The following is a 15010-nucleotide window of genomic DNA, read 5'->3' as shown; positions in this document are numbered from 1 at the left end:
GAGTTCTCTTAATAATATAGAAAAGATAATATAGATAGATATGTGGGGGACTAAATAATTGCAAGCGTACTCATGTGATGATGTTGCATGCAAAAGCAAATATTGCAAGGGAAAGATGGATAGATATGCCCTAGTACTGTTAGACACAATTCAAATTTCAGCTTTTCCTTTTCTGTTTTCCCCTTCAATGTTATGCTTCCCAACCGTTCTTCTTTTTGAGACTTTTTCCACACCCTTCTCTCCATTGTGGGGTTATATCACTTATTTTCCACCTGTAAATTTTCTTTGCTCGTTCGCATGCATTGGGTCCACCTATTGGCATGCTTGTGGTTGATAACTCGAACGCAGCGAATCATGAGAAATGTTTTTATGTGCCGGTCATACTATTACGTTGTTATCAAATATTATAATTTAGGTAGATGATGAGATTAATTTAGCTCATATTTACTTACTTAGAATTGGTGAAAGACATAAATCAAAATGATCTATATACCGGATCGTTACATTATGATATAAACAGTAAACTACATTAGTACAAATCATTATGGAGTGAGTTTATTGGTTAGGGACGAATTTTAAGTTCGTATTTCACACATCATATCTTGTGTTCGATTTCTAAAACTTATAAATAACACGATAGTAGCTAGAAAAAATTTAAATACTTATGTAAGACTTCCTAACCTCCAAAAGAGTAAATTAATTGCTATAGCAAAACAGTCAAATAATGAAAATGATACTTCTGTCTTACACATTCATGGTGATGTAACAATCGTGTTGATAAAACACACTCGAGGAAATTTTATTTTACAAGAGGTGGGTGCGTGTGACCAGTATCCTTTTGATCATGGAGTTTGAATGGCCGAACTTTGTCTGATGTAAGTCACCTGCATCGTATTTCGTGTGGACGTTGACTGATGTACAATCCGACGGAAGAGCATGTTTGTTTGATGTGTCCTACAGACTTATTGTGTGGTGCTTTGTGCCAAAACACACTGATCTCCGAGTCCAACGGTGGGGATCAGAATTGGCCGATCCTTCGTATTAGTGCTTTTAATCATGTATAATTGAGAGTTAGCCCCATCGACAGCTGGATTCATATCGATTTACTGCTGGTAATCAGCACTATAAACACAGTTTAGTGAAAGTTTTAGCATTAATCCTTCAATCCGTTATCTGTGTGAGAAACAATTTGAAATTCAATAAAAATGGGACCCCAAATTATAGCTGTTTTCAAAGTAATAATATAAAGCTTCAGGGGTTCTACACTGCACATGCACATAAGACACGGCTTGATAAAAATATCCAAACCCTCAAAGTTTCTGATAAGAAATCATTGTGCATTGTTTTGGTAATGGCAGTGAATAATTCATTCAGTGCAATTAATCTAACGTAAAAAACACTGTCATTTCTTTTTTTTCTTTTTTTCCTTTCAAATTTCATTGTTATTAAAGAAAGAGTTCGAAACTATTACAATAATTTAAATAAGAGAAAGTTTCAAATCCGTGATGCATAGGTAGAAATCCAACGTCATTTCATTCATTTGAATTGGTTTTAAATTTGAAATTATTAAATCTCTGCTGTCTCACATTCTATATTCATGTACAAATACTTTTTTCCCTTTTTTGGGGGCCAAGTTGTTATTCGCTATTTCCCTTGTTTTAGGACAGTTTTGTTTATTTATTTATTTATATACTATCTTTTTCTGTTGTAGTCAGAGAAATAAGCGAGTTAGCTGGTAAGGATAGGAACCATAATCTATTAAGAAATATTACGACAAGAGCACCACATTTAAATAGTACGTTAAAGTAAAGTAAAATACTAGTGTGCCTAGAAGAGTCAACGATCACAGCAGACAGCAAATCAAATGACCCTTCGTTGCATGTTATTCCCTAATTCAACATTGAAAGACATTGGATGTTTCTGGTCCCCCTTTATATATGTATTGCTATGGCCGGACTCTTCTGACTTTGGCTTATGGCACCACGTACCCTGCAAATCAAACAATTAATTTTACAACACCAGTTACCCTTAGTTTTGTATGTATAAATAAAACTACCCACGTAATTACTTACTTCCGCACTTCTTTCCGACAGGTCGTTTCCTGATGTTGCATCGCTTTGCAATGGTAATGGCAATGGCGGGATTAATACCGGCTTGCTTTGCCAAAGGTGACAACAGAACAGCGCAAAGGCATTTTGGGGTAGTCTTGATCAAGGCACCAACTTTGGTGCAGCAAAGTGGGGGAACCTTGGCCCTCACGTTTCTGGCCGCACTCAAGCAAGGGCTCAGACTTGTTGCTGCTGAACTAATCGGAGTCTTTCCACATTCTCCAGCTGCAACAACTTCCTCGACGAAAACGTTCGTAGCCAGCAGAAACAAAAACACAGAAACAATGAAGGCTTTCATGTTGAAGCTCAACGTATATATTTGCAAGATTACTAATCAAGTTTGCTTGATTATATATATCTCTTTGCACGGACCTGATGAACTAGCTCAATGAACGGGTACATATATAGCATGAGGAGAATGGTGCGTTTTGCTGTAGTGGGGTGGTTGTGGGATTGTGGAAGGATGACTATCAGGACTTGTGGCTTAGTTTATTCAAAGATGTAATCATTTGGGACGAACTGCGTAGAGTGTTCACACTGAGTGATACTTTCGCAAGGTGGCACATAGTTAGATTTTTGCTTTCCCTTGTGTCTGCAGAGTGCTTTAGATCTCTTTTATTATTTTTTTGGGAATCTGTGAAAACCCACAACACCTGGCCACATCTGATTGAATTCAGAGTCGAACTGCCCGACAAGTTATTTTCTATATGTGTATTGCTAGTTAGATCAATTTTGTATATCAAAATTGCAAGTCATATGATATGTTATTAATAGGAAATAAACATGTTAATTAAAATTTAAGTAATAATCTAATCATTACCAACCACATCATATATCTTACATCACCATATGATGTCATCACACCGTCATATGTGTTACATTGCCATTTGATTTCCCTAACATTACATTTCCTATATACGAAGTCATCACACCGTCTTGTGATATTTTTGTTTCCATTGCCACTATAACACGTTGAATGTTCATGTACTGGTAGCACAACTTAATAGAGTAACAGTCCAAATCATATATGGAAGATATTTTTAGAAAAAATCTAAATCCACTTGTATGTAATCAAAAGCATTTCTAACGTATTTGACATAAAAAGTGATTACATATTTGAATAATCTAAGCCACAAACCCTGATAGTCATCCTTGCACTCGTATGTAATCAAGTGTGTATAGATTGTAAAGCATTTGAAAGCGTTTTTTATTTTATTTTATAAAGTACTACTTTTGAAAGTACTTTTAAGTGTTTTTCTGAAAAAAAAAAAAAAAAAAAGGAATTTCTAATGAAATTTCAACACTTTCCATCAACAAGAACGCTTATGAACATGGTATAAGAATAGCATTTCCAAATCGACTCTAAAATTTCCTCCCAAAATGCAAGCTTTGAAGATGAAAGGGCCGTATTTCTTGTAAAAGGCCCATTAATTCTAATGGACTTCTATGCAGATTGAAGATGCGGGCTTCTATATATCAATTGAGTTTTTTTATTCTAGAAGGCCCATTAATGGATTGAACGTTCTGAAGTAAATCGCAAGACAAGGAAAGAGAAAAACTTACCTCTCCGGTCCAAATTCTCCATTAATCCCCCAATTTCCCAAAGGAATGTCCAAGTCTTTAATGACAGCATTGAATGTTGAAATGGAAGGAAATCGTCCGAATCCGACCGGCATCCCCTCCCTCTCTCCGACACTATATAACTCCCCCTCTGTCTCTCTTTCTCTAACATCATCAAACACCACAAAATACACAACCTAAATTACAGACCCACAAAAAACATGTCACCCGTGCACAAGAGCAGTTCAGGATCATCACTGGGTCCGGGAGGCCTGGACTTAACCCAAGCCTTCTTCAAGCCCATCTCACGCGCCGACCCACCTTCCCCCACCAAGCGCCATACCAAAATCTCCGTCGTCGGCGCCGGCAACGTCGGCATGGCCATCGCCCAAACCATCTTAACCCAAGACGTCGCCGATGAGCTCGTCATTGTCGACGTCGACCCGGACAAGCTCCGCGGTGAGATGCTCGACCTCCAGCACGCCGCCGCTTTCCTTCCCCGCACCAAAATCATGGCCTCCGTTGACTACGCCGTTACCGTCGGCTCCGACCTGTGTATTGTCACCGCCGGCGCCCGCCAGAACCCCGGAGAGTCCAGGCTGAACCTCCTCCAGAGGAACGTCTCTCTGTTTCGAAGTATCGTACCGCCGCTTGTCAAGTACTCACCGGACACCATCTTGCTAATCGTGTCCAACCCTGTTGATGTCTTGACGTACGTCGCCTGGAAGCTATCAGGGTTTCCCAGCAACCGGGTTCTCGGGTCGGGTACCAATCTCGATTCCTCCAGGTTCCGCTTCCTCATCGCCGATCATCTTGACGTTAACGCCCAAGATGTGCAGGTAAATAAAGAGTATATTGCATGTACTATTTCGTACTATTAAATATGTATGTTGAGTCAATTTCAGGGTTTAAAGAGATGACACGTAATTTTTTTTTTTTTTTTTTTGTCACTTGCAAGCCTATGATATTTCAAATTTAATACTTCCGAAAAACATAATCCTAGAATCAGTTAGGATATAGATAGTTTTCGCACGGCTCTGAAAAGTAATTTACTTTACAAATATCATAATCAGAATTATTTATTTTAAAAATCATTTTTATGAATATGCACAATCAAAACTCTTTATTTTTTTAGTCATAATCAAAACTGTTCAAATTTTCTTTCATTTTGCCAAGAAAGCTACCTTTTTTTTATATAAAAGTTATGTAGTTTTGTGCTTGTACTAATTTACTGTTGAAATATGGTATATATGTATAGGCTTACATAGTTGGGGAGCACGGTGACAGCTCCGTGGCGCTGTGGTCGAGCATAAGCGTAGGGGGAGTGCCGGTGTTGAACTTCCTAGAAAAACAGCAAATAGCCTATGAGAAAGAGACACTAGAAAACATTCACAAGGCAGTTGTCGAGAGTGCTTACGAAGTGATAAGTCTGAAAGGGTATACTTCATGGGCAATTGGCTACTCCGCCGCCAACCTGGCTCGGAGCATACTGAGGGACCAGAGGAAGATCCACCCTGTGTCGGTACTCGCCAAGGGCTTCTACGGAGTGGAAGGTGGGGACGTGTTCTTGAGCCTGCCTGCGCAGCTTGGGAGGGGCGGGGTGTTGGGCGTGGCCAATATACATCTCACTGACGAGGAGGCACAGAGGCTGAGGGACTCTGCTAACACCATTATGGAGGTCCAAGCTCAATTGAACTTGGGAATATGATCCAAATAAATTATTATCACCTAATTATTTTTTATATAGTATTCCCTCTATATAGGGCATAGCTATAGCCTCTAGGAGAGAATGCGATGGGTTCTTAATTTTCCATTCTGTTCAGTTCGTTAATTTTGGTCTAATATATGGAAAGTGATTTACTGAAATAGAAGAAATAATTAAATAAACAAAAACATAAGGCAAGCTTTGGAATTTTGAGCATCAATCATCAATGTAAAGAATCATTAATTACAACTGACCATGTTTTTGTTGGGATTTCAAGCTTGTGTAAAGTGATGTTATCAAAACAAGGTGTTTGACATTTTTTGGGAGACGTTATTTTTTATTTTTTTTAACAAATAATATTATCTACTATATGGGAGAGTAAACTAAATCTCATAATGGACTAACAATAATGTCGTTCAAATTCGTCTTTGGCGATAATCGAACCTAAAACTTCTCACTTACAAGTGAATAACATTACATCCTGACTTTTGAGAAACGTTATTAAAGAGGTAAAATCACAATAACACGTAATAACATGAGGTATGAAACACAGGTAGCCGAGTCATCATCGGAGGAGAGACCCTTTCCCTATATATCTTCTCCTCCTTTGTCGCCATTGGTAAATGTAACATGTATTTCACTGCGTATAAGGATATTACTGTTCACATTGGACTATTGGAATGGAGATGGATGGGTTTGAGAGCCTTTTGGCATAATACAGAAGTGGGAAAAAATGAGGGTGACCCTAGAGTGGACAAGCTTCTATGATTTGGGGGATTAGTGGTATGGCCTTCGATCCTTTTCAAAACTTCCTCAATAATGTTTCTATGTGTGGTCCAAATTAACAATTAGTGATATGGCCAATGACAAGGCACTTAACAACTATAGCAAGGCACTTAAGAAGGTCTCCTAAAACAATTTAAATGGCTAGTACATACAAACAAGCTGAGAGATTTTTCTATGTACCAAGAACGCACTCCGACACACCAAATATTATAATACAAGTGACTATATTATTATACTTGGTGTGTCATGCCATGTATCGGGAACAAGCTAATGACCTCGCTTTGTGAAGCCGTATGTTTATTAACTTTGAATTGTGTTTAAATCAAGTACATAAATGCTTGAGAACTTAATTTGCTGAAACACAAGTGCTTGGAATATTCGAAACCCCAAGTGTATATGTCATGGCATTGGCAATTACCTTTACTCCATGTTTGGATGAAGAAATTTTAGATTACTAAGAAATTTTAAAATGACGGAAATTGAAATGATAGGATTTTATTTTCTACAATTTGTGAATTTTCTTGTTTAGTTAATCTAAAAGAACAATGGAATTGAATACGAAATTGTTATTTTTAAACTCTTAATCATGGAAATTGGGAAATGACACATATTTCCATGAAATTTAAACTGGGGAATTGGAGGTACCAAATTCCAAGTTTTTTTTCACGCATAAATTCTAAATTTCTTTGTTTATAAATCCAAACAAAAAAATTGATGCATGTCAATTTATAAATTCCGATTTTTATCCAAATTTCAAGTGTATTTTCCTCATTAGAATCCAAACACTTTCTAGCAATTGTGTGGATGCAACAGAAAATCTTGGTATGTATCTGAAAGCCCACAAAAGCTTGGTATATATTTTAGAACTGCCTTGGTTATATTTAACCCTCAAAATTAACATCACTCTCAGTTAGTACTAGCTGAAAGTATTTTATCAAATGCCAAGAAATAAAAACACCAAAACAAAAGAAACAAAAACTCCTACCACCGATCTAATAAACTCGATCTCCAGCAACAAAGAGTTAAACTTAGTATGGATTACTTAAATTGTGTATGTTATGTTTGTCAGTCCGACTAGTAGCATTTTGCACCGTCCGTCATCTGGCCGTTCTCTGTCCCACCGTTTCCATTTGCAGCTCCAATTGCACACACTTTGTGATGACAATTTTCAACGGCAGCAGCTGGTGGCAACTCGCCGTTTCCATTTGCAACTCCAATTAGAGACAGTTTATGATGACCATTTTCTTGAATGGCAGCAACAGGATGCAGCTCATCGAGCTCTTTCAGCACAGCGTTGATGCTGGCCAGAAGGTACTCAGCCCTAGTGCGAGAGAAGTCTCCCCTTATGACAACACGGAGCAAGGCCACATGCTTAGCATCCGCTGGCATGTGATATGCAGGCACAATAAATTGGTGCCGACGCAAACCCTCCGACACCTTAAACTCATCGTAACGGCTTCTGTCCTTTAGTGAAAAGGCCACCACCGGAACCCCAATGTCCTTTGACAGTATCTTAAACTGCCCGGTTTTTTCCACTCCTTCTTTCACCACCATCGCAAGGTAGTGACAGTTTTCCATAATATCACGATATCCCTGCCCACATCCGCAGAAATATACATTAATTATATATGCATGAGATCATTAGTATATTTGAACCGAAAACAGAGATCATATAAATATAAATATATATATATATATATCTCTCTCTCTCAAGTGTGGCACACTTAAGGTCCTTAGGTCAATAAAAATAAGTTCTTTCCAATCAAAGGTCAATACTACTTGTTCATATTAACCTCGTTAAAAGCACAAAGTGTTAATTGGCGCAATCCTAATATTGAAATTATTTTGTAACGTCAAACAAATTACACTTCTTAATCAATTAGAGTCTCACCTCAAAACCAAGTCGGATGAGCTGATAATATTGAGCAAGAACCTGACTAGACCCTTTGGAGAAATTGAGGGTGAAGGTGGGCTGGTCAGCTCCAAGGTAATTGATGTGGAAGATTAGGTCTTCAGGCAAGTCCTGTTTGCTCCTCCAAACAATCCACCCAATTCCAGCGTAAACAAGGCCATACTTATGACCGCTCACATTGATGCTCTTCACCAGTGGAAGACGGAAGTCCCATTCAAGATCAGGGTACAAGAAAGGTGCGATGAACCCACCGCTCGCCGCATCAACATGAATCGGAGTGTCCCATCCAGTTTGCTTGTTCTTTTCCATCAAAAGATCGTTCAAGAGCTTGACATCTTCGAATTCGCCATTGTAAGTGGATCCCAAGATGGCAGCAACGCAGATGGTGTTTTCATCCACCATCTCCACAGCCTTGACGGGGTCCATTACATAATAGTCTTCCCTCACTTTCACTTCCTTCAGTTCTACTTCAAAGTACCTTGCAAATTTCTCCCAGCAAACCTACAAATACTTAGGGTGTGGGTTATGAGTGACAAAAAAGCAACTAGGGTATTTAGAAGAAAAAACCCCAAAATAAGAATGGATTCTGACATGAAGAGAATAATATTACGTATGTACCTGAACATTGGCACCAGTGACTATGTTGGGCTTGTCATAGGGTTTGCCGATAGCCTTCATCTTGTTCTGCCACTTCCTCTTGAATGCAAGGCCCGCCAGCATTATGGCCTCCGATGATCCTACTGTTCCCGTTCCGGTCGCAGCCTCGCCGTCTTTGAGTGGTGCATTAAAAAGATTGGCTATCATATTGACGCACCGATTCTGAACACATGTAATTAACACATCATGATCACTCTTGAGAGGGAATACAAAATTATATTAATATCGATTCCGCTTTGACCAAATTTTTAATTAATTTTTTTATTCTAAAAAACTCATGCTAGAGTAACACAGAATCAGGAAAGAGTTTAGTTACTGGCTAGAATTGATTTGCCTAAAAAAATCAATAAAGGGATAAAATAAAGTAAGAAAGATACAAAAAGTTTTTTTTTTTTTTTTTTTCCTTAGGAAAAAGGACCAGCCAATGGCTTTTCGCCATTTGCCACGGCAATCTACCATTCTGAGTGTAAAAAAAACTTATAAAGACATCTTAGCCTCCTCCAGCCACCATAATGTGAGAGTGCCAAAAATTGAACTCATAAGGTGTCGTGTGTATATAGAGAACAAGTTCTTGACCAAAATAGGTAAAAAATAAATAAATAAAAAACCACTACCTAAAGGATTTTGACACAAGTAGTTGGACATATATTAAGTACTTGACGCTTTCCTTAATTTTTGTCAAATTTAAGCGTTGATTCTGAAATCAAATTTTTTATCTTTCCTTCCTACTTGGACATAATAAAAAAGGATATATATTTTAAAATTGGAAATTATTATTGGCATTCCAAAAGTCTCATTCTACATTTCAAACTTTCTATATTTGGAAAGAGATTTTTGGAGTACCAATAACAATTCCCTTCAAATTTTTGGAGTGCCAATAACACTTCCCTTCAAATTTTGTAATAGATCTTTGCTTTTTTTTTTTTTTTTTTTTGGGTGGTCTAGACACGAGACCTGAAGATCAGTGGTAGCAGGGTACTCATCCATGTCAACATAGTTCTTGTCGAGGGACTCCATGATAAGCCTTTTAGCCTTCTCCTCCATCGATGTTGTCACAAACGAAGCCAAGTTCAGCCTTGGGTCCGCATCCAACCTCAGCTCATCGTCTATCATTTGGAACGCCATGTCCTCTGGCATTGAATTCTCAGGCATCTTGTACCTGCACCACCAAAACCCTAATTAATATCAATATATTATATACATATATAGCCACCGCAAACCATGCATAATTGCTGACAATACTACGGAAAAGGTGATTCAAACTTAGATGTCATGGAGCAGCATCATGCATGATTAATTCACGCAAAACAACGAGATACATACTTAGCCGGTGACGTTAGGATATAGCTAGTGGTGGAGTGGAGCGAAACATCGGACTCTGAGAATGTTTTCGAGAGCCCCATGGTAGTTCAAACCAGCAGAGAGAGAGGAAGGACAAGTAATTAGGGCAGAGCAGATATCACACAATTAAACTGGCTAGCTAATTGGTAAGAAAAAATTGATTGCAGGGAGAGGGGTATATATACGAATTGCAGAAGTGAGATTGGGGTTGCTTGGAGAAGAGGGTTGAAGACCATATATGGTATTTATAGGGATATTTTACTCGTTTCTTCTGTCTGTGATAAATCTTACCAGATTCTCATGATCAGCACCATTCAAGGAAATTCGCGGCTTGTTTATTGTCCTGCCTGCCTTTAATATTTCTAGAAATAGCTGAAAGAAAAAAATTGAGTGATTAATTATAAACAAGAAGAAAAAAAAAATCCTATTGTATTTGATTGTATTCAAACAGAAATAATATTATAATACGTTACCTTTTTTTTTTTTTTTTTTTTTTCAATAACGATGATTTCATTCGACTTCAATAAAGCATTACACATTTGGGAACATTTAAACTTTTTGAAGAAAAAAAATATTTAAACCTTTGGTAATAAATTAATAAAATGAAGATTAAATTTGTAGATATGATTTTGTAAACTAAATGATATACAAATTGATGATTAGATTATGATTTAATGTTGATAAACATACTCATTTCTGTTGATGATATATTGTTTAATCATGTAATTTTTTGTGGCGAATCGTTACGTGGAAAGAGCACAATTAAAAATACAGAACTTTATTGACCACGACGACGATTTTAGGCAAAAATTCTGGATGCAGCATAATTAAGTTCCTGTGTGCGTACTGTGTGCAGTGGTCAACAAGACTAGAAGTCATCATAAACCGTTGAACTTTAATCGTTCAAAGCAAAAGCTAAAGGCAAACAAGAATGGCCCTCTAAGATAAAACTATGGGAACTGACCAAATCAAATCTCTAATGGGTAGAGAGATTTTTTTAGTGTGCTTGAAATATGATACATATATCATATGTTATTATATAAGTAGAAGAACATTTGGAATAAAATAAAATTTCTACTTGTATAATAATATTTGGAGCACCTCCCCATATTTTAAGTATATTGAAAAATCTCTCTAATAAGTGATGCCAAAAAGTTTGATCATATTTTGTAAGTCACATAATGTGAAGGTTGATGATTGAATTCTTTCTTTAAATTATTATAAAAACAATCTAATTATCAACCGGCACATCATGTAATTCATAAAATATGATATGAAAAGGTGGTCTCCATAACAATTTCCATCTTTAATATATTAATTTGAATTATTAGATTTGAAGTTAAAGTTTATTTTCCAATTAATACTGGTCAATATCGAGGAGTATGGTTGGTACGTATGAACGCAAACGAAAAACGGGCATTTTGCATTAACACATACATATATTCCTTTTATTTCAAAACAACTTTTAGACTTGCAAACGAACTAATTCCATGGAAAATTACGCGTACATGTACCAGGTATGTGCTTACCAGTTCATACTAGCACATTAGGTAGGAGCATAAACATATATATAGTCAAAGTCATGTTCTCTTAAACTATCTATCGTTGGATTAAGATCGAATGACGAGTGACCACAATGTTGTTGGACCATGAGAGGGAGTCAAATATGTGACTTAACATAAGGAAACAATATTATCGTGCACATCTAACTAATGATCAATGTGAAAATATTGTTTGAATGGAGCTAGCAAAGTTATTGAAAACCATTCACCAATGGTACTCAAAGTTGTCCACCTTAAATATGCATTTGAGGTTGAAGTTTGAACAAATGGTGAAACTCAAAGTTGTCCACCTTGAATACGCATTTGACGTTGAAGTTTGAACGAATGGTGACATAAACTGAATCAAACAAATGACCAAGGTAATTAGTTGGCTAATTACAATCGTCTCCTTTGGAGTGGTTAGCAAGTGAAAATAAAGCAAGGCATGGCTTTTTTTTCTTGGGGAGGGGGCAATTCGGTTACAATAGTCTGTCCCTAATTATACGACATATGATATCTGAGTATAATATAGTTTCCTAAACTAATAGCCTAATATATTGCCATTAACTTTCTGTGATTTTTTTTCCACTTCGTTGAATTGTCTATTTGCTTTTTTTGTCTACGTTATTGACGACTCGTGTGAAGCAGCGATATGATTTTACTCTTTTTTTTTTTTTTTGTCTAATAATTTGTGTGAATTATCTTGGAGTTTGGTTTTGATTTCTTTTTTTAAGAGTGTTTGCTAGCTTGATTGCTCTCTATAGGAGAGTTGTTTGATTTTAATTTTTGTTTTAGTTTACTACCTTTTTTGGATCTATGTGTGAAGCATGAAACCTTTTGAATTGTTGGATCTACTTCACTTGGTGTTTTATGATTATGGAGGTGATTAGGTCATGCAATCAACCTATGGGTTTCGTACTCCCTGTCTCAATATATGATTTGAGATTTTATTCTCATACGATCTACGTGTAACACAAGATTTAACGATTTTATTGACCTGTGTAATTTTGCGGTTCCCGATGAGTTCGGACGAATGCTTGAAGTCTACTCATTGCTTTGCTATTAGTGATGCTTTATTGTAATGTTTTTAGACCTAGTTTGCAAGGACCTTTTGGGGATCGAATTATCCATTATATGTATTTGTAATGCTCTTTTTTTAATAAATGAAAGATCGTACTTTTCTTTAAAAAAAATTGTTTCGAAAATGAGATTTATCTTTTGGTTGGACTGAATGGGTTAAGAATAAAGATCGAATGGTTTCGTTGGAGAAATTCTTCCCTGAATAAGGGGTGTTTAAGTACGTAGGGCATGAGCTCATAGACTCCATAGTAAGCAAGAGATTTCAAGCTCACGGTTTGAAGTGGAAAACAGAAACCGGCGACCCGGTCATCCAGTCAATCGAACCACCTCCTACAGTTTCACATTTTGGGACGCGGCAAACCGGTTATGCTAATTGACCAATATATATTTGACACGTGTCATGGGATGAAAACACGATGGAGGCCGGTGTATTTATACGGGCTCAAATTTACTTCTCGTGACCCAAAAATAATTATAGAATTTGGGCCCAGAATGTCCAACCCAGTGTTCAGGAAGGGATGGGCCCAAACTCCTCCTTCCCCCACACATGACACTACTATGGGTTTTATCAGTGTGAATTATTTTTTTACAGTGCACTACTCATTTTACTACTTAATAATACGATCTAGTGATAAATTTTTTTTCTTTTTCGTTTTTTAGTTAAAACCCTAACATTTGACTTATGTGTATTGCGAGTTCATACCACATTATTATTGATGAAGGCCGCGTACAAACACACGATTTATATTTCATGAAAATTAGACAAAGGTCTTATGATGTAAAACAATATATATGATTTGAGAAAATTATTAGTTGGAAGAAAATTAAATACAAGTGAATAAAAAAAAAACGATATCATATGGTACTGAAATTGTATAGGAAAGAGAATTAATTTGCCATCAATATGTAATGAAATACCTCTAAACGGTCCATTCGCGAAAGTGCTTTACAACTATATTTGACGGAAATGTAAACACGTTTTTAAGTTGTTAAACAACTCACTAGGCGGTTGTGACATCCCGTCCCGAAAATATCGGAAATGTGCTTAGGAAATGACCTTTTTACCCCTAGTTGGTTTTCGTATTATTGTTTTTGGTTACTTTGTGTGGTGTTGGCAAGCTTTGGGGCCACACACACACACCTGCACATACACTGTCTCTCTTCACCCTCTCTCTGTCTCTGTCCCGTGTCTCTCTCTCTCTCCCTTTCTTCTTCTTCTTCTTCCAAAAACGTACGGACCAACACACATACCCCTCAAACTGTGGTGGATCGAGGAAACCAAGGACACATTTGAGCTCGTGAGGTCGAGGGGAACACAACCGTAGCATTTTCAGGTGAGAAACACATCGTTTTCACGTCGATTCGACGATGTCCGTTTTGAGTACTGTTCATGCAAAAGTTATACATTAAGTTTTTGGGTTTTCTGAGCTTGTAGATGTGTTGGTGAGGTCCCAAGGAGCCTCGGAGTGCTTCGTTGGACAAAATTGGACGTCGGGATCGTCCTGCTCGAAGTTGGCCGGTTTTGGAGAATTTGCACAGGTATAATCTCTTAGTTTTAGCCCTTAAAACTTGTTGGGACATGTTCTACTAGTCTAGGGCTTTCATTTGGTCCAAGAATCACGAAAAACGGTCGAGAAACGAGCGAGAAAACCCTAGTTACAGGTTTTCCCAGTTTCCGGCGCCGGCGACGTCGCCGGCGTTCGAATGAAGAAGGCGACGGAATATTCCGTCAATTCTGACGGAATATTCCTAACGCCGTTAACGGATCCGGTTAGTTTTAACGGAATATTCCTGACGGCGTCTGTTGACACCGTCAGTGTGCCTGGCACGTGGCCGCGCGTGGGGCACGTAGGTCCGTGCCTGTGCTGGCGCGTGGGGGCGCGTGCGGGGTCCAAAATTTTTTCTAAAAATATGGTTGTGATCCTGAGGTTGTGTAGAGCATGTGGGTATATTCATTTGTCCATTTTGAGCAATGTATGAGAAGTTATTACGAGAAACGGGTTATGTGCTTTAAAGTTAACGTTTTTATAGTTGTTTCGCATCTAGGTGACACGTACCCAGAGGACGAGCGTGCACACGCGAGACAGGGGGGCTACGACCCTTCTACATACCAGTGAGTGGGCTTTTGGTTTCCTTATATACCTATATACATTTATATTCCCAGAAATTGAATTAAAAAGGGTTATTTACCTTATGCCATGCACTTTATTATTTATCGTTTATGCATCTTTGCATGCATTATTTGTGGCATACATATACATATGCATATGTCATATATATTTATATGTGGGTGCTGTGGAGGCATAGGTAAGTGCCAGGT

The 15010-nt window shown here is 37.5% G+C and overlaps 2 protein-coding genes and 1 long non-coding RNA gene across 3 annotated transcripts; 1 reads left to right on the top strand and 2 right to left on the bottom strand.

The window, feature by feature from the left end:
* Positions 1–1736: 1736 nt before the first annotated feature.
* LOC137732554 (uncharacterized) lies at positions 1737–2380 on the bottom strand. Its single transcript, XR_011068352.1, has 2 exons — positions 2073–2380; positions 1737–1989 (listed from the first exon to the last, which is right to left on the bottom strand). It is a non-coding gene; the product is annotated as an uncharacterized lncRNA (long non-coding RNA).
* Positions 2381–3636: 1256 nt separating this feature from the next.
* Positions 3637–5512, top strand: LOC137733033 (L-lactate dehydrogenase B). Its single transcript, XM_068472259.1, has 2 exons — positions 3637–4507; positions 4927–5512. Exons 1-2 carry the CDS (start codon positions 3890–3892, stop codon positions 5374–5376), a joined length of 1068 nt encoding a protein of 355 aa, XP_068328360.1. The 5' UTR covers positions 3637–3889; the 3' UTR covers positions 5377–5512.
* A 1721-nt stretch (positions 5513–7233) lies between these two features.
* LOC137730490 (glutamate decarboxylase 4-like) lies at positions 7234–10265 on the bottom strand. Its single transcript, XM_068469476.1, has 5 exons — positions 10052–10265; positions 9683–9887; positions 8690–8890; positions 8051–8572; positions 7234–7752 (listed from the first exon to the last, which is right to left on the bottom strand). The coding sequence occupies exons 1-5, from the start codon at positions 10129–10131 to the stop codon at positions 7234–7236; spliced, it is 1527 nt and encodes a 508-aa protein (XP_068325577.1). The 5' UTR covers positions 10132–10265.
* Between the last annotated feature and the right edge of the window lie 4745 nt (positions 10266–15010).

This window comes from Pyrus communis, chromosome 4 (assembly GCF_963583255.1).
Source record: "Pyrus communis chromosome 4, drPyrComm1.1, whole genome shotgun sequence".
Lineage (NCBI taxonomy): Eukaryota > Viridiplantae > Streptophyta > Magnoliopsida > Rosales > Rosaceae > Pyrus > Pyrus communis.
Note: the sequence above shows the minus strand (reverse complement) of the source record. Positions and strands in the feature narration are given on the sequence as shown.

What these genes read in the sequence shown, in the direction of transcription:
- LOC137733033 (XM_068472259.1), top strand. Translation starts at nt 3,890, where the DNA reads ATGTCACCCGTGCACAAGAGCAGTTCAGGATCATCACTGGGTCCGGGA. An exon ending in TTAACGCCCAAGATGTGCAG is followed by an intron (nt 4,508 to 4,926) that starts GTAAATAAAGAG and finishes ATATATGTATAG; the next exon opens with GCTTACATAGTTGGGGAGCA.
- LOC137730490 (XM_068469476.1), bottom strand. Translation starts at nt 10,131, where the DNA reads ATGGGGCTCTCGAAAACATTCTCAGAGTCCGATGTTTCGCTCCACTCC. An exon ending in ATCCTAACGTCACCGGCTAA is followed by an intron (nt 9,888 to 10,051) that starts GTATGTATCTCG and finishes TTGGTGGTGCAG; the next exon opens with GTACAAGATGCCTGAGAATT. An exon ending in TCATCCGACTTGGTTTTGAG is followed by an intron (nt 7,753 to 8,050) that starts GTGAGACTCTAA and finishes GGATGTGGGCAG; the next exon opens with GGATATCGTGATATTATGGA.